Here is an 18126-nt window from a genome sequence, read left to right on the forward strand (position 1 = left end):
CACCGTTACGAATTTTATTAAATGGCTTACAAACCTCGTGAAAAAGAGGAAGAATCGTATAGGAAATGGATGACAAAGGATGACAAAGGATGACAATGGAAGACACTTTCACGTGTACACCATTCCACTGACTTCTAAGGAAAAGCAAAGGACAAATCAATTACCGATTAAGCATCTACAGAGTTCAGTGTTCGCAATGGAAGAAGAGCCTACGAAGCATTTAAAGATAAGAGTTTCGCGAACTGTCTGAAGTCGTCGCCATTTTATTATTATACTCCAATCGAACCTAGCATTTCCACGATACGTAAAGACGAAAATAGGGAAAATAGTGGCGTAGAGTAGAGTAGGGTAGAGGTTATAAGCCACACGCCAGACAAGTTTGACGGATCGTCCCTCGTCTCGGGAACTTCCGGAAAGCTGTCGCGCCAGCATCGGCGAGAGCTTCCGTGATGCGATTTGAGGCTAGACGGGAAAGGAGAGAACGTCGCGGAGTATCGGTTAAACGGCGATGAGAAAAATACGAGCGGCAATAAAAGCGGGCGATTGTAAAACTAAGTGACAGGAAAAAGGTCGTGGCAAATGAGCGCGATCCATTCTCCATGTGCGAGTGGACGGGTTCATAAATGAAAGCCCTTTCGTACTTTATTGCCTGTCATCGTCAGCTAGCATAGAGAAGCCCCCGTTCGTATGGGCACTCAGCGTTTTCGCTAGGCACGCGTTGCGCCGCATCGCTTATCAGCCCCGCTGAAAATGCGAAATTTTTCACCGACCTTTTATCAACCTCGGCACACGCTTTCCCCGCGAATTAAAGCCGCGCGAAATCCCCAAGCTCTGCGAGCTTTCGCCGCGCGAAGGATTCCTTAGGGCAGGGTCCCTTAAACTTTTCCCTTGCCTGCCACCATCTTTTCGTTGCGACCATTTTAACACCGGGTGTACGTGAAATAAAGCGTTACTGCCAATATTTTATTAATTTTTTAATAACTAAACAGTTGGAAATAATTAATATCGTCGCGTTAGGTGCTGCAGTCGTATTTATATTTTTTAAATTAAATTTACCATGCCATAATTCTGTGGCGAGTTTAAGAGGTCTGGCTTTTGCATCGACAGATTCGGAATTGCGAAACACGCGATTACAGGAGTCCAAGGGTTTCGCGAATTCGGCCTAATCTCTTTGCCAAATTTACAAAGCTCCGTAGTGTCCTCGAGTCTCGCCTCGGTTCCACGTAATCCAAAGTTGGACAGCCAGTCGCGAACTCTCGGTTCAACGGTCGAATTCGGAGTAGTTATGGTGCCAAGCCTCCTCGAATAATCGCGTGACGTGCCAAAACTTGGAATCAATTTTTCAGGTATCCAGCAGCGAATTCTTCAGCGTCAGCTTCGAGCTGTCCGACGACTCGAGCGGCCTGGACCGGGACGAGCTTCTGCCAACGGCGAAGGGCACCTACTTGTCGTAAGTCCTATCTCTATGAAATCTATGAAGTCCTACTGTACATCTAGAAGACGTTCAGAAAAAATGGAGAACCAATTGGTAACCTAATTAATACATTATCCTGATAAGAATCATTGATTTTTAATTTTTTATTCAAAATTTCATCCTCCTATTTCGTGTCTTTTCTCGTAATACATCTATAATTAACTTTTCATGCTGAAAATAAATGAAAATGGATCACGCCATTAGGGACCTGCTACGCGATATCTCGAGAGACATCTAGATATCTCGAATTCCCCGTGCGTCAGTCAGAGATAGTTACAAGATAATTAGCCATCGTGTAGAATTAATAAAACAACGATAATCTATTGGTTCAGCTTTTCATGGACACACGGTACGCTTGTTTTAAACCAGCCCATACCCGAATTTTTCCTCGCCAGCGAGTGATCGACTAATTACCGAGAACTGGAAGACAGCGAATGTTGGAGTGACATGTTGCCAGGGAAATTGGCAGGAAGGTGTCAGGAGCGAATGAAATTTCGAGCGATTTACGTGCTCGTAAATAGACGACCATGGTGGTAATTTGGAGGAATTTCACCGCAGGCAGAGGGCCGAAAGGCGCGAATTTAGTGGCAGCCTTGAGACGAAGCCAGGCTCGAACGAGCCCTTTGAGCAGTCAGGTCGTGACGTTGCTTAATAATCGCCACTAAATAATGAGTAATATCCCGCAGGACCTCGGTGGGGCTCGCAATGTAATCTTATCAAACTTGCCGGCCCTTTATGGCCGCATTATAACGCCATGTATCGCGCCCGGACCAGATGGTACTTGGGTACTTTCCCTCCGGTCCGGGATTTGTCGAGGGCCATTACAGCAGAGGCGTGGTCTCCTATTGTTGTTGTCGTTGTACCAACTCAGTCCGAACGTTCGATCGTGGGGGTCTATAAAATGGCGGTCATGGATCGCGATTACGCTGGCGAGAAAATGAGGGAAATATCTGTTACAGGGAAGCGTTGAACGCGGCGTGCGAGAGACGCGGGATCGACGTGTCGCGGATCGAAGTGTTCGATGGCTTCTCCACGCCATTGCCGATCCTCACCACCGACACTTCCAGCCTGGGCGGGAAGCACTTGAGGATCACAGGTAACCGCGCGAATGGTTATTCTTTCGCATTTCGCAGTCCGGTATCCTGGAATATCGAGAGCCAGATACGGGGTGCCATTATTGCCGGCGAGATAGGGTGCAGCGATTAAAAGAAACCGTCGAATGCCTAGGTGAAAGTTGCCGGTTATCGCGAAAGTTCGCTCGTTAACCCGTGAAACATTTGCATTCTCGGCTGCAATCTCCTTCGCAACCTTCGCGAGTTAAAGAGCGGAGTGGCGCACGAACCGTGGCATAATTCATGCACAGCTGATAACGGATAGAGAATCGCGGGATAGGTGTAATTGACGTTCGACCAGACACGCGACGAATCTTCGTCGAGGAATTGGTAAGTTAAACGGGTCGATCGACGTGACCAATAACGACCTATACGTGTAAACACGCGATCGCGATCGCGTCATCGAGTTACGAGCGCGGTGGACTCGGTTACTCCGCGTTTGATCGGTGATGGAACGACGGGAAAAGGAAATTGGACTCGATGCCGGCAGCGAAAGGGAAAACGCGCGTCAATGAGAGACGACGCCTTTCATCGATCGATGGGGAAAAAATGGGGGGAAAAGGCATAAGTACGGGGACGATGGTGGTCGCCGATTGCGTTCGAATGTGTGCACGAGTGATAAATGTACACAGGCCGGCGATAAATGGATCGTTCGAGGGCCGGAACTTTGATCGGAGCCCCGGAGTCGCGTCGGCTGAGCATAATCGGGTCGTACTACTTAAAACTCGGGATAAAATCGTTCGTACTGCCGACGCGGGCGCAATATCCGTCGGCGTGTTTCACTTCGTGTCCGCTCGCGGTTGGTACACTCTACTTGAAATGGACGCTCGAAATTTATTTCGGCCTCCATCCACGTAATCCACGCCGCTGATTATTTTCTAAATCCAACTATGCGTGGTGTCAAACATGTTACTCTAATAAACGCTCTATACTACCCCATGAGGATAAAAATTTCGTGGAAATTGATTTACCACGAAAATTTCCATGAAACTCGCTTTAACATTCGTGTATTTTAATCGTCGGTTTTGGGTTTTCGAGCGCGGCTGAGGGAAAACGTTCCCGATGACAGGAATTATTTATACCGAGCTTTCCCACCGTCCCGACGCGTGAAATCGATTTCGAAAACTCCCTCGATTTTTATCGCCGCCCGCGTAAAACACGGCATTCCGCCCACGGCGCGGAGGATAACGACGGAATAAAAAACGGAGGAAGAAAAGGTAGCCGCGGGCTCGTATGGACGCGTATCACGCGACGATTCCATGTGCCACGTCGCGAAAGGGTACGCGAGGCTGTAATTCGCGGCGTTGGTTAATTTCGCTAATTTCACCCCCGCACCCTTGAGAGCTCGCGCTGCGAGGAATTCGCGAGGACGCGAAGGCACTCGACGCGCTGCGCCTTCGTGCACCTCTTTCTACCCTATCGCGAGCAGACTCGAACCCACTTACGTGCCATCGGCCGATATTAAATATCGAGAAGGTGAACGGGACGCTCCGCCACGAGGCAATAAGGCACGGTTAACTCGATTAATTGTAACCAGCTGCTGCGAGAGGGTGTGTACACAACGCGACCTGTCCTTACGACGATCTAATTATCGGCCGGAGATCGATGGAAATTTCTATTGTGATTCCTGGTTAACAAGTTTCCTTTCATTCCACCGCGGCTGTTACCGGAAAGACCGCGAGGGCTTTCGTTTTACGCGCGCCGCGGGGATAAGGGCGGAATGAAAGCACGGGGGCGAAATAGGAGGAAAAGGAAGCTGAAATAAACGTACGAGACAAGTCGCAAATTGTTTGCAACAAGAAAACCCAGCAATCGTAATTTTCCTCGTCGTTTGCCGCGTTGCAGAAGTGGCCGACGTGGATGGACGTGTCGCGAAAATACCCTGTAACGTTGAAACGTTGGTCCCGATGAAAACCGGCGAAGGTCCTGTCGAAATGGAATTCCCTGCTGGACACGTTACTCGAAACATCGTTTCAAACCGTGTTTCCACGTTTCGCCGAGCGACTGTATAGTCTTAGATAAGCAGACCATTCGCGATAAGCATCGTGCTCAGCGAACTCTCCGGTATCGCGAGGCAGACAGGGACAAAATTCAAATTTTCACCTCTATTCTATCAAGGTCCGCCTGGGAAGGTATTAACGGTATTTTTAGAAGCCCGAGTGCGACAAATTTAGGCCTACCGACGCGGTCTGACCTCGAGTTTTTAAAGTCGACGAAAGAAATATCGCGTCTGTGACGCAAACGGTTTTAATGCGTGAACAAAGGCTCACGCAATTATTTACCGGGTCTAGATGGATATCGGGACTAATAGTTACCCCTTCGCGCGTTACACCGAAACATTCGCCTCGATCCACGAACGCTAACGGGGGAGAAAAACGCGCGATCTGATAGCGCGCAGCTTAAACGCGAGTGAAACACGTCCGTCACTGGTCAGACTGCCCGTACGAAACTGTCACGAACATCGATAACGCGCTGTCTGTTTCCACCGAAATAAACATTGTCGTCATAAACCATAACTCCCGAAATTCCACACCCGTACATATATCAATGGCAAATATCAATCACGACGTTTACCGCTTAATGTGTTTTTCCCATCCCTCCCTCCCAGCAACTTCCGTCGAATCCGATTTCGGAGTGCTCTCCGAACGCTTTACGACTCCGACGGAAAGTACAGAGACCGCCCCCCAATGTCTCTCCCTATCTCTCCCGAACGCTCTTCTTCCGTTACTTCCTCCTTTTTTCCCTTCTGCCTCGCCCAATCGATCGAGACGAAACTGCATGACAAACGGCTATGAACGGAAACCAACTAGTACGTTTTGTGTCTCGCGGAGAACTTTAGTTTTCAAAGTGCATCCGAACATGGCTGTTCGTTTTCTGTTCCAGTTAAGGACAACGACAAATCGAACTCGAGATCTTCGAGCCAGAGAAGCAACCAAAGCGTCTCCCTGAGGAAAGCAAGCGGGGTAAGACTTCCGTCGTCGGTAACCAAAAAGAAAACGGGCTACCTTTTAATTCCTCTAATGGAACCTTGGACACCTTCGCGTCTCCCAGGGGAGGATGAAGAGAGCCGCGAGTCGGACAACCTTCGCCCTCGTCGCCTCCATCGCCTCCGTCACGTCCTCGTCCCTGGAGTCGAATCGAAACGCCCCCCTCGACCCCTGGATCCTTCGTCAGACACCCTCAACCCCTGCGACTGCCTTTTCGATCGGTGCAGATTTTTTAATTAGCGCAGATAACGCCGCACAGGCGTTCCAAGAGACACAAACGAATCGTTGGTCGGCTGCCGGGCTCTGTAATCTACCCCGGAGCGCATTTTCCGGGGACGTGATATCGGCTCGAAGCCGATGGCCCATTGTGCGCCGGGGCAAAAGCTGACACACATCGGCGTTCTTTCTCTTAATCTTCGATCGACTACGTAGCCACCGACAGGGCTTTAATAATCGCGAACAATGCGACGACATCGGGGATTTCTTGAACCTTGACCCGGCGAGCCACCGAGTCGAAGACAAATTGCGAAGCGATCCCACAGTCCTCGCGAACAATGTCCGCGTAGGTCGACGGTCGATACTGATCCTGCTATTACGCTGGCATCCGGATTTTAATGAGTTGACGCTGCGAGAACGGTGCACGTGACCCCTCGTCGATTCCCGCCCGGTAACATCGCGTCCTGATTGCCTATCGCGTTTCTATGGCCATTACGAGATCTCGAAACAGAGGTCTAATAGCGATACCGAACGAGAATAATAGGCCTTTCGCTGCTCGATGATTAGAGCCACCCCTACGCAGAGCATATAACAGACCGCTCGAGGGGATTCATCTGTTACAACGATGCATCTTTGTTCTTCAGGAAGATCGACTTTGTCTTTGCACGCGATATTCTTGCATTCTTTCCGTCCTACTCTCGAATGTTCTGTCAAGATGACCGCTAGTATCTATGCGCATTAACCAGTCCACATAAGCTAATCTCTGTCATTCGCTTAAAAGATTTTAGTCGCCTGCAAGGAGCCTCTAAATTTCATAAAATCCTCAACTACACTTTTGCAATGGTATTTTGTACTAGTCACCTCTTTCTCTAGTCAGGGTAACTACCCTCGTATCGCGGGTCTTTTCGCTCAGACCCTCTGGCGTCACGCCTGCCAGATACTGACGGGATAAGCCTAGGTTGATAGTGACCCCGTTCTTAACGGCTGCTCGGGTTGCCGACATATCTGCGGAACACATCCAAGACTTTCCCTTTAAATGGCCGTCATAAACCTAGACCATCTCGAGACCTGTCTAGTTTAGACCAAGATACGATCGAAACAAGAGAAAATTACAGTTAGATTATTTTCCTCCCTTATATACGGTATCGAAACTGTCACAGATGTTTTTGAGATACGGGTCTTTTATCGTCCATGTGTACCCTATATAGCAACTATTAAAATACCGTTGGATCTGTCCAATTAAAATTATCCTTATACAAATAATTGTACAGTAGTATAGTAACAGCCTTTTATTATCAAGTTCCATGCAAATTATCTCAAGAGTGACATCTTAGGGATCTCTGACGTTTGCCAATAATTATCAGTCACGTGTATAGTACGCGAGAGTACTGGTATTAGTAGACGAGTGATGGAAGGTTTAATTTGCAGAGTTATCGGTGTCGCAGCGGTCGTTTCTTCAGCGTCTCGACGGAAGACTCGAGCGTGGATTCCGAGGTCGGAGCCAACACAGCGCTCACGTCTGGTCGGAGCTCCGCTGGGGCTGCGGGGCTCAAGACCAGCAAGCAGCGATGGAGTGGATTCTTCACGAACACCAAGGGCACCAAGCTTGATTTACTCACGACACAGCTGGACGATTACAACAAGCATGGCGTACCGAAGCCATCGGACTTCCAACTGTCCTACGAGATTACCTTTAACGAAGACGGTGAGAGATTTCACGATTAGCGTTAAAGGAAGAACCGCCCTGTACAACAAATTTGTATTTATATCCAATAAATTATCTTACATCGCGAAACGTTTAATATACATATTTATAACACTGGTCGATCGTTGTTCTTTTATACAATGTTAACGATGTTAGGCAAAAGTACTATACACTCTCGTCTGACGAGCTCACGTGCCGTTCGTGAACGTACAATTGCGATTTTGCGCAGACGTTGTCACCGGTTCGTAGTCTTGAAATGTCCCCGGCTGGAAAGACAGAAAGACATGGTTTAGTTCAATTAGGGTACCAGTGATAATCCATAGCGTGATGAATTGAACGATTAATTTCATTGCAGCCTTGTACAACCTAGAACACGACTGGCGTGACATTGTTCATAACTCGGACCAACTATCGGAGAAGCAGCAGCAACAGCAGACTGCTTTATGGGAGCTGGCTCAGACGGAAGTGGCTTATATCAAGACTCTAAAGGTCGTGACAGACGTGAGTATTCTTGTCGAATAGTCTTCACGGACTGTGTCGAATCTTTGTTAATCTGTGATGTTTCTTCGCGTTTTAGCTCTTTATGGCGTGCCTCTGTAGCCTGCAGGCCTCGAATATCCTGAACGAGGTCGACAGGACCAAGCTCTTCAGCAACATCCCCGAGATCTACGCCGCGAATCGCTACTTCTGGTCCGAGTACGTTCTAGCGATGATAAACGCGTCGAGAAGCACTGGACAACCGCTCGATCCAAGTCACCTTCTGCAAGGTTTCGAGACATTCGAGCAAACGTTCGCACCCTACACCAGATACTGCGCGGAGCAGAGCAAGTGTCAGCAATACTGCAGGGACCGTTTCAATGATAATCAGCTGTTCACGGTCTATCTGGTGGTAAGGATCTTGGGAAATCGTTGTCAAGATCCTTGACAGACTAAAGTCTTCGTTAAAGTTAAAAACGTTCTCTGATACGCTTGTTTATTTACTAGTGGTGTGAGACTCAAAAGGACTGCAATCGGTTGAAATTACTCGATATACTGGTGAAACCTATGCAGAGGTTGACCAAGTACTCCCTGCTCTTGAAGGCTGTTCACAAGAACACGGAGAACGAGGATCAGCGTGCAGAGTTGACGCATATGGTATGGAAAATCGTCAAATTATTTAATGTAGTTATATTGTTACTATAGAAGATTTAAAACGTTACAGATCAAATCTGTAGACGACTTCGTGGCGTCAGTGAACGCAGCCTTGAAGAGGAACGAGGAAACAGCGCGATTGGCCAGTGCCGCGTCTCGAATAGAGAACTACGATGTAGTCGAGTCCAGGGACGAAGAATTAGAGAAACTGATTAAAATATATAACTCGTTTGACATTACTACAGTTCCAATGCCCGGTTGCCCGAAAGACGCGCTTAGAATGCTCCTTCGTGAGGGGGATCTAAAGCTGAGGGATGCCGCTAGCAGCAAGGTAATTCGCTAAGCATGATCCATAAGATGTAAAAGAAACTTGGGATTAAAGAGAAACGCAAATTTTTCGACTTCGTAGATAGAAGTACACGTACTGTTGCTAACGGACATGCTATTGATCTGCAAACCGTCGACCAAGAAAACCTCGTCCAGTGGGCTGACTGGCACTATCGGGGGCGGTTTGAAGATTATAAGACAACCGTACGTGATCGATCGCATCCGGATACACGAGCTAAAGGAGCCAAGCAGCTTAGGCTTGGTTTATCTCAACGAGTACGGAGCGGCATCAGCTGCTCTAGTTCTCAGCGCTGGAGAATCAAAATTAGCCAAGGTATCTTCCTATCGTATTTGTATCTGAAATTTTCTTTCCAAATCCGAGGATAACGTATCGTCGTGCCCCGATTTTCAGTCATGGATGGAATCGATACGGAAAGCACAGCAACAATTTGCTTTGATGAAAGTACCCCCTCTTGGCAACACGATGAACTTAGGCACGGTCAGTAGACAACCTAGTACTTTTCTCGGCGATGTAGAATTTGAACCAGAGGAATGCGAGGGTATTTTGAAAACGCCTCGAGGAAGTAGCAGAGCATCGAGAGTAAGCAGCCTCGCTCACAGTCACAGGTACAGGTGCTAGTCTGATTAACAGGATCAAAAATGAAGGTTAATTAGAATATCAAAGATTTACAAACCCTAATAGTCACGATACCGCTTCCAGTGGGAGTATAGAAATGGAGGGTGTTTCGCCGGGAAGCAGCAGCTTCGTACCCAGTTATAATCCCAGCAGAAATGTCAGTGTGGAAACGAGCGAACCACCGCGAGCATCGAGCGTGTCGTCGGAAGAAGGAGGTGAGAGTTCTGGGCACAACCACAGACCCTTGCAAATAAGGTAAATATACGGGGACCAATAGAAAATATTCACAAGTAAGACAAGTGTTTAAATGCAATCTGACCAACGTTTGACCGTTATTTTAGTCCTAACAAATTTGATAATAGACGATATCTGCTGAGTAAGTCACCGACGCCTAACACATTGAGTGTCCAAGTGCCGGCGTACTCTAGCTTGGGCCAATCGCTGCCAAACTTGACCCTAGCCACTTCGCCACAAACTTCAACCGTGTCTCCGACACCGCCAAACTCGCTTCTTATCGTACCCCAAATAACAAAGAGCAAGGACACTTTGCTTTCACCAGGGCACCGAGGTAGCAATTACCCACGCGGGACTAAATCTTTTTCCTCCCTTCTTACCCCTTAGAGGTCTGCTGCGACCAGAAACACCGGCGAACGTAGCACTGTGCATGCTTAACAGAATCTTAGAATAGGAGAATATAGAACGTTTAAAATTAAGGGTTCAAATAATATCGGCCTAATTTATTTCGTCCTGTTGCACTGATCCAATTTTTAGAAACAGTCGCTCCTGTCCCTTCTTAATGCTTCTCCCGATCCTGTTACAATGGAATACTCACGAAAGATGAAATATTCACTGCTTCATATTAGCACGAAAAAATAAATTGAAATATGAAATACTCGTTACGTTAGGGTGTTAATCGAAAAAATACCATCAGGTATCTCGTATCCACCACCGTCGCCCCCGAGAGGGGCGCTCAGAAGAGCGTTCGCGATTCCTCAATCACGAAATCCACCTCTCGTTAAAACGAGACACATAAGCACGTCTGTGACACAGACAGTTCAGCCTACGATGAATCTAGACACGGAAGCCATTGAGGAGAGACGAAGAAGGCTGGAACCTTCGCACAGAATGCCATCGACCAGCAGCATCGCGGAGGAAAAGGTTCACGGTTTGATCTAAACTTACGATCTCGTCTCTTTAAACATCCATCTATAACGATAAAATTAAAAAAGAATTTCCTTTTCTTTCTTTCTTTCTTTCTTTCTTCTTGTATCAAACAAAATAGCTCAGATGCAAGGTGTTCTGTGTTCAAAGTCATTTCGATAGACGTGGAAGATAAATCAGCTTGTTCTTGGAGATGACATTTTGTGAAACACTCTGTATACCTCTTGAATATTCAAACAACACGAACTGCACATATCAGCTAGCGTCTCGTTAATGACGAAATAGAGTCTGCTGAAAATCAATATGGACCACTGACGTGCTCCTTTATTCTTTGATTGCATATGAAGCAAAAAATGACCTAGATTTTTCGCACGAAGAGGTGCACAAAACACCTTGTATTTTATGTGCAATGTTCAGCGATGCTTTTTGCCAAATGAAATAGCAAGCTTGAAGATACGAATGTATTTTTAGAAATGACAAGAACTGGGATACAAGAGTAACCTGCCGAAAAGATAAATTGCTACGGACCATCTGCATTTGATGAGGGTGTACGTGATACGTCGTGTTTAGAAACAAGATGTTACTTTCTGTTGTCTGTATGCAAGTGCTGCACACACTTTCATGCAGGATCAGAAAAGGGTTTAAATAATTGAGAACGGATACAACTTGAGGAGGTAAACGTGTCGTACTCCCTGTGCCTACGATATGAATCGAGCAATTTTACAATCGGTGAGTGTAGAACGTTCTGGTTTATGATGCGAGTTTCGAGCAACCGAAAATGCAGAATATCTCGATTGGGTTCCGTACTTTACACGACTCTGTTTCAGATTGGGGCCATTCGAAATCAACGTGAAGTTTGTACCACGACCGTATCATTGTAACTAATTTGATTCTAGCGGTGTAACTTTTAGATCTCATTTTGTAATTAACTCGTTGTGGCGAGCTGAGACGAATACGTTTCAATATTACCCTAGTTCATTTAGAATTCTAAGCGACGAACAGAACAAAAAAAAAAAGGCCTACCTAGTGTAATTAATATTACGACTATTTATCGTGATTTAAGTTTAGATGACTATAATAGTTGGAGTAAGACGCCTTTAGAGCAACAATTTTAAACTAAACGAGTTCGAGTTTCGTGATTTAAACGATATAAAAACAGGTACGAACATTTAGAAAAGTGGACACACGCGTAGAGAAAATTCACACTTTACGTAGAGAAGACAAAACAAAAAGAACAGTTATACTAATCCCTCGTACAAGCTTCGATAAACACGCGACTTACGAACGCGGAATGTTACGAGAAGCGTGAAACGAGAGCGGGAAACACATTTACTTTAAGTACAAATTCAATTTCGCAATATTTTGTTGAAGAGACTGAACTGAAGTGTCGGACTGTCGACGTACGTCACCTAACTAGAGACAACAATACGTAGAGAGAAAACAAGAGCAATGATTTTATACGAGCTCCTTTACGTAAGGTTTCTTTCAATCCTCCTCTTCCCAAAATTTGCGCAGCTTGCATTAAGCTTAAAGTGTTAAATTACCGTAAAAAAAAAAAAAAGATATCGATTGTGCGTGTATGTACGATCATTCACGATCAAGGTCAAAATATAGTACATAATTTATTAACCACGTGTCTAGTTTAATATCCAATTGAATTCCTAACTGCTAAACCTGACATTAAATTTTTAAACAGTGGGTAATGTTAACAAGTCGACAATTAAAAATCTGTTTTTTAACTTTTTATTAATAATTTTTTATATCTATCCAATGAGACGCATATTAGACGGGTAATTTTATATGATCCAACAAATATTTTTTTATTTATTTTTTACAAGAGATTCTCAACAAATCATACTTTATGTACAAATAAATTAAATACTCTAATGATCACAATTTTTGTTGCTGGCTTAGCTATCGGATTCAGCTTTCGCATTTTATTTGCCTATTTACATACGCGCACGATGTTTCAAATTTTTCAGACACTCATCTAGCATGTACCCATAACCCAGAAGATAAAACATGTTGAATGTTGTTAGAATGCTGTATTGTACACTTACATGAAAGCTCGAGGGCGAAGGCAAGTCCCAGCTACACGGACGGCGGTGCGAGCTCGAGATCCGTCAGCAATCGTTTGCCATGTCTTGACATGTTCGTGCTTCGCTGCGTTCGTCAGCCAATGCCTCCAAAATATCCAATAAAAGTTCACGACTTAATTGTTTTAACCTCGGAAGCCTTGCGACCTGTAACCATAAAATAATTTTTACGATAAGAAGTATTTTTATTTTATAACGTGCAAAAGAGAAATTCATTTTGGTATATACCTTTGTAAAATGATGCACGATAAGATTTAACGCATATTTCTTCATGTCAACAGCTTGCATTCTATCCGCAGCTTCTAAGATCTGTATGACATTCTCAAAGGTGACATTCATCTCGAGGTTTTGCTTGCAAAACGCTTGCAGTCGATTATTTGTGAAGCCATAAAAAACTGGTGCAGTAAATAAATACAAAGAGTCCTCGGGTGGCATTGAAACGTCTGCATAATAAATGTACCTTAATAAAGAATCGAATGACTCGGAAGATGGAATCATTTCCCCGATTTGTATCTGCAATAAAGACACAGGATTTAGTACAATGTATTTAATTACCACGAATAAACAGATGTATAGAAAACAATAACTTACATTCACTGTATTATTTTTTGGCATAAAAGAGCGAAACATTCCTTCGAAATAACTACAACGTGCCGCAAGAATGGCTTTATGAGCCGGAATTGGCACGCCATCTAACATAAGCCTAATATCACAGAATTCTCTGCCAACACTTTTAAGAAATGCCTCCATATCCTGTTCCAAAGTCGTCCCTAAAATAACAAAAAATTCAAGTAAAACCAATTGTTATTTTATAAAGAATATAGAAGAGTTGTACCTGTACTTAGGTCACATTGTCTAGAGAATGCACCTCTTTGAGGCATTTGTCTTTTCCTAATAATTTCCACCATTAGAGGCTGATCTAAGGTCTCAAATTCTTTACTCATCACAATCTGATTATAATTGATTTCTTTTACAATAAAGCTTAAACAAAAATCCTTTATAAAATATAGTTTTAAGTGGGCGGCATTGTGCAATGCTTCCAAAACATTAGCATGACTTATGGTCGCTTTTAAATATTGCACGCACAACTGCTCCAATCGTTTCATGTTGAATTGCAAAGCTAAACGATAGACATCCATCATAAGGAGCACAATTCGATTGCTTAATAGATCTTCAACGCGACTGCTAGATCCATCCTCGTTTCTTTTAGTTGGATCGATACGATCGGTGTAAATGTAGTTTAGGACCATTTCAAATGCTTCTGGTTCAGCATCCTTCAGGCTTACCTAATAATAATGGTAATAATAATATAGCAAGGTATTAATACCAATAATTAGTAGTAATTTGATAAATTTACTTACCTCTAACAACGGCATATCTTTAATTGGTACATGCACAGTTCCAAAGACTTTTTCCAAACGTTTATCTCGTTCTTCTCGTGCTTGTCTAATGCGAGTCCTAAGAAATTGGGAACGAGCAGCTACCATGGATATGTGAGCAGGTATTTTCGTTTTCGTATCCCCTACTATAAATTCTACATCACAGAAAAGTCGTCCCTTCAACAATCTCCCGAAATCGTCGTGCAAGGTACATGTTGGATAGGATGAAAACTGAAATCGATATGTCTCTCCAGAGCGTACATTATTGTCAACTGTTCCACCAAAAATAAACATCGCCCCCCCGATTACTGCTGCATCATGAAACAGGCGACCAGAAGGAATTTGACTATCAGCAGATGGTAAAATAATATTCCATGTTTGTGTATCAAGATCATAACAGTGGAGATCATTAGGTAGTGTAGAATCAGCTGCACCACCAAACACGTAAAGATGTCTATCAAAGCTGACCATTGTGTGACCATACCGTCGCGCTGGCGGAGGTGGTGCACCACGAAGTATATGCTCCGTTGAAATTCGTGTCCATCTGATGATTCATATGTCCTTGAACATGATACAACTTCAAAATATAAAGGTATGCACTTACCGCTTTTCGCGAAAGTGAAATTGGAAAAGACTATTTGTGATTTTAGCTCCACTTTGGCCACTAAAAACAAACATAGATTCACGTGCTACTGCAACAGGAAAATTACAACATGTTGGTGGACGATCACCAGACTGAACAACCTCCTCCCATACTCTTGGTTCTCCAGGCTAAAAATGATAGAAAAAACAATTAATAATTTGTCACTTTCTTTAAATACAGTGCTTACTCATTGCAATGTTATCTTACTAGTAATGATATTGTCCACATATCATTTAATCTTGCATTACCATCATAGCCAGCAAATATCCATAACTTATTATCAAATACAGCAGCTCCATGCGCAGACCTAGCTACTGGGGTTCTAAAAAGAATAAAGAATTTACATTGCGTATAATTATCTAATAAATAATTTAAGAAAATAAAAAGTAAAATTAAATTGAATAAATGAAACATACTTTCCAATAAATTTCCATTCTGTCCATTGACCAGTTTGGAATCGGTATTCAAATAGATCATTCTTATTGGTGAGATTCGAATTGGAATGTATGTCACCAGTGTAACCACCAAATACAAACATAGAAGAATCATGTACAACTGCAGAATGATGATACCGTGGAGCTGGAGGTGCTCCTGTTGCAAGTGCACGTCCCCAGGACTTTTCTTTCACATCAAATCTCAATGAATCATTCAACATTCTTTTACCATTATCCCCACCAAATACATAGATTGCATCTCTGTATGCTACAACAGTATGTTTGCTACGCCTGTGTACGATATAATATAGTAAACTTTGGAGTGATATAATTACAAAGTTCTTTTTAATATAATATTTAATAAAAGAAAATAAAATACAATGGGAGAACAAATTTAATCGCTTGAAAATTATATGTAATCATTATTGTAACTTAACTTATGTAAAAATTATAATGGTAATAATCAAAAACTCTACAAATTATTTACTATTATTTATTTCTAATTTCCAATTAACAATTATAAACAAACTGATTTGAAATAAAGTTACAAAGGAAATAAAGAAACTAGAAAATGCTGGATATAACTGAAACATTGATGCACAATTATCGGAATTAAAATGCTGTAACAAAATTATTAAGTGCACATTGTAAAAAACTAAAAAAGGTTCAAGAACAATTTACAAAAATTGAAAATAATATTTCAAATAGTAAATTTAGATTAGTTCAAATTACCTGGCGCCAACGAATTCGTCGCATTCTGGCATACGTTGCCAGCGATGAACAGTTTCGAAAGGGCCAAAATCAAGAGTTAAACACTCTGCAACGTTATCCATTTTTTAGTATTTCCAAGCAAGAGAATCACTTTAAAACATTCATCTTTAACCTATATATTACTGACTTAACCATTCCTCATATTTTATAACTCTGAAACACTCGTTGGACAGAAATAAATTTACGAATGCTTCTATATACGAGGCACAATAATATCGTATCAAAATACCAGAAAGTTTTCTTATACTATCTAAAAACTAGGTAAACCACCCGCTAACGACAGAACTGTCAAAAACGTGTGGTTACATTGATCGGGTGGATTACGGCCGAGTACAAGAGAACACAATTGAATTTAAATATAATTATTTATTTCACACATAATTAACATAAACAATCAACAATGACATTTTTTCAACTTATACTTCATCATACATATAATTGTTATTCATACATGTACAAAATGTCAAATGCAAAAATTATCACGGGAAAATGGTTCTATTCCCAGCTTTTATCTTAACAGTAGTACCAAATTAACAAACATAGTAAGAGTTAGTGCTTTTGAAGTAAGATTTTATTGTATACCGTTAGAAATTCACACAAATGCAAATAATCTTGTAAATGTATTTTATAAATCTTATAATTACGCGAACATCATTTGAACAATGTGAGGTACATGTCATGCGGTGAAGTGATTATCTGTGAGACAACGTGCTAACACGCGAAATCTAAGCCGAGAAAGTCGGCTCTGCTTTTCAGTCTTACATCAAATAAAATACTCAAGAATAATGATACGAAATGTATTTCGAAACGGTCAAAAGATATTTTGGATCGGCTGTACATGTATTGGCACGTACATCGTGTACCGGTATTGGAAAAAGCGAGAACTTTTGACAATAGACGAAGGTTTCGAAGAGGTATCTAAGGTTAGAGTTCCGATTTTGTTTGAAACCCATTCTCGATAGTTTCAAACAATAATTTAGTAGTTCCATTTCGTTTATATTTACTCGTTGAATATAAACTGAGTAACAATCCTTGTTACTTTGCTTTTATAGATCTACGATAGTCATGAAAAACGAGTGGTTGTGTTAGGTTTAGACGGGGCCGGAAAAACATCAATTATAAACCAAATATGCGTCGCAAATGGTGATGAAACTTCTTACACTGTACCTCCAAAACCAACTGAAGGTTCTTCTGTATTTAGAATAAAAAATGGCGTTTCCTTTTACAATGTTTGGGATAGTATGTAAATTTTATTTCTCTAAAAGTTGTTAATATGATATGATCATATTGTTAAATATTATTTTATTGTTAGTTGGAGGTTCAGATGCCACTAGAAAATATTGGACTGCTTTCTTACAAGATACAGATCTGTTATTATTTGTAGTAGATGCATCTGATGTAAACAAATTATCTTCCGCTGCTTCTATTCTGAAACAGTTATTAAGTGATACAAGAATGGATGATGTACCAATTTTAGTAATTGCTAACAAACAGGTAAATGTTTTTAACAACATTTATTTGCTGATTCACAGTATCTAATATATTTATATATAAAATCAGGACTGTCCTAATGCTCTAAAGCCACAAGAAGTTAAAAAAGCTTTAGATTTATTAAGTATTTCCCCTCATAAGCACAAGGTAGAAATAATTGGATGTCAAACAAGACCACTTCCTGAAATGCCAGCAGAAACAACTGAGTATACTTGGTATCATGCATCCATGGATTCTGTTAGGAGAAAAATATTCTATATGGTAAAGGATAATTTTTCTGCTCCTTTGTTTTGTTAAAAATACTTTATATAAGAAAAAAAAAGAAAAAAAAAAGAAAAAAAGAAAAGAAGAAAAGAGAAGAAACAATATGCGTAGTTTGGCATATTGTGTACAATTTTTCAATGAATTAAAACGATTACAATTTGTCCAAAATAAACCTTTTTAAGAAAAAATAAGTCAAGCTTTAAAAAAAAAATATAAATAAAAATGTACAATTTTTAAGAACTTCTCAGTATAATATGTTTACAATCATTTAACATTATTGTACTTTTTATATTTCTTT

At 42.1% G+C, this 18126-nt stretch overlaps 3 protein-coding genes across 9 annotated transcripts in view; 2 read left to right on the forward strand and 1 right to left on the reverse strand.

Annotated features, from left to right (window-relative positions):
• Positions 1-12336, forward strand: part of LOC108546397 (pleckstrin homology domain-containing family G member 5) — an 84399-nt gene extending 72063 nt beyond the window's left edge. For 2 of the 7 annotated variants that reach the window (XM_017898454.1, XM_017898455.1), the window contains 15 exons: positions 1347-1450; positions 2434-2570; positions 5470-5549; positions 7218-7494; positions 7850-7995; positions 8072-8383; positions 8479-8628; positions 8696-8956; positions 9035-9286; positions 9365-9579; positions 9656-9844; positions 9931-10157; positions 10521-10747; positions 11222-11479; positions 11578-12336. In XM_017898454.1, coding sequence (XP_017753943.1) covers positions 1347-1450; positions 2434-2570; positions 5470-5549; positions 7218-7494; positions 7850-7995; positions 8072-8383; positions 8479-8628; positions 8696-8956; positions 9035-9286; positions 9365-9579; positions 9656-9844; positions 9931-10157; positions 10521-10747; positions 11222-11227 — 2583 coding nt within the window. In that variant the 3' untranslated portion in view covers positions 11228-11479; positions 11578-12336. Of the gene's footprint in view, positions 1-1346; positions 1451-2433; positions 2571-5469; positions 5550-7217; positions 7495-7849; positions 7996-8071; positions 8384-8478; positions 8629-8695; positions 8957-9034; positions 9287-9364; positions 9586-9655; positions 9845-9930; positions 10158-10520; positions 10748-11221; positions 11480-11577 lie in introns of those variants that run through there. The other 5 variants (XM_017898456.1, XM_017898458.1, XM_017898457.1 and 2 more) reach the window with 5 other exon arrangements.
• On the reverse strand, positions 7413-16264 carry Lztr1 (Leucine zipper like transcription regulator 1). Its single transcript, XM_017898461.1, has 11 exons — positions 16035-16264; positions 15285-15593; positions 15076-15190; positions 14830-14996; positions 14208-14769; positions 13682-14132; positions 13438-13616; positions 13075-13359; positions 12811-12993; positions 7576-7760; positions 7413-7480 (listed from the first exon to the last, which is right to left on the reverse strand). The coding sequence occupies exons 1-9, from the start codon at positions 16133-16135 to the stop codon at positions 12874-12876; spliced, it is 2289 nt and encodes a 762-aa protein (XP_017753950.1). The 5' UTR covers positions 16136-16264; the 3' UTR covers positions 7413-7480; positions 7576-7760; positions 12811-12873.
• A 378-nt stretch (positions 16265-16642) lies between these two features.
• Positions 16643-17861, forward strand: LOC108546391 (ADP-ribosylation factor-like protein 3). The gene is made up of 4 exons (XM_017898447.1): positions 16643-16996; positions 17126-17312; positions 17386-17567; positions 17634-17861. Exons 1-4 carry the CDS (start codon positions 16859-16861, stop codon positions 17859-17861), a joined length of 735 nt encoding a protein of 244 aa, XP_017753936.1. The 5' UTR covers positions 16643-16858.
• Positions 17862-18126: the final 265 nt, after the last annotated feature.

The sequence above is a fragment of the Eufriesea mexicana genome, unplaced genomic scaffold (assembly GCF_001483705.2).
Source record: "Eufriesea mexicana isolate 0111107269 unplaced genomic scaffold, ASM148370v2 scaffold630, whole genome shotgun sequence".
Taxonomy (NCBI): Eukaryota; Metazoa; Arthropoda; class Insecta; order Hymenoptera; family Apidae; genus Eufriesea; species Eufriesea mexicana.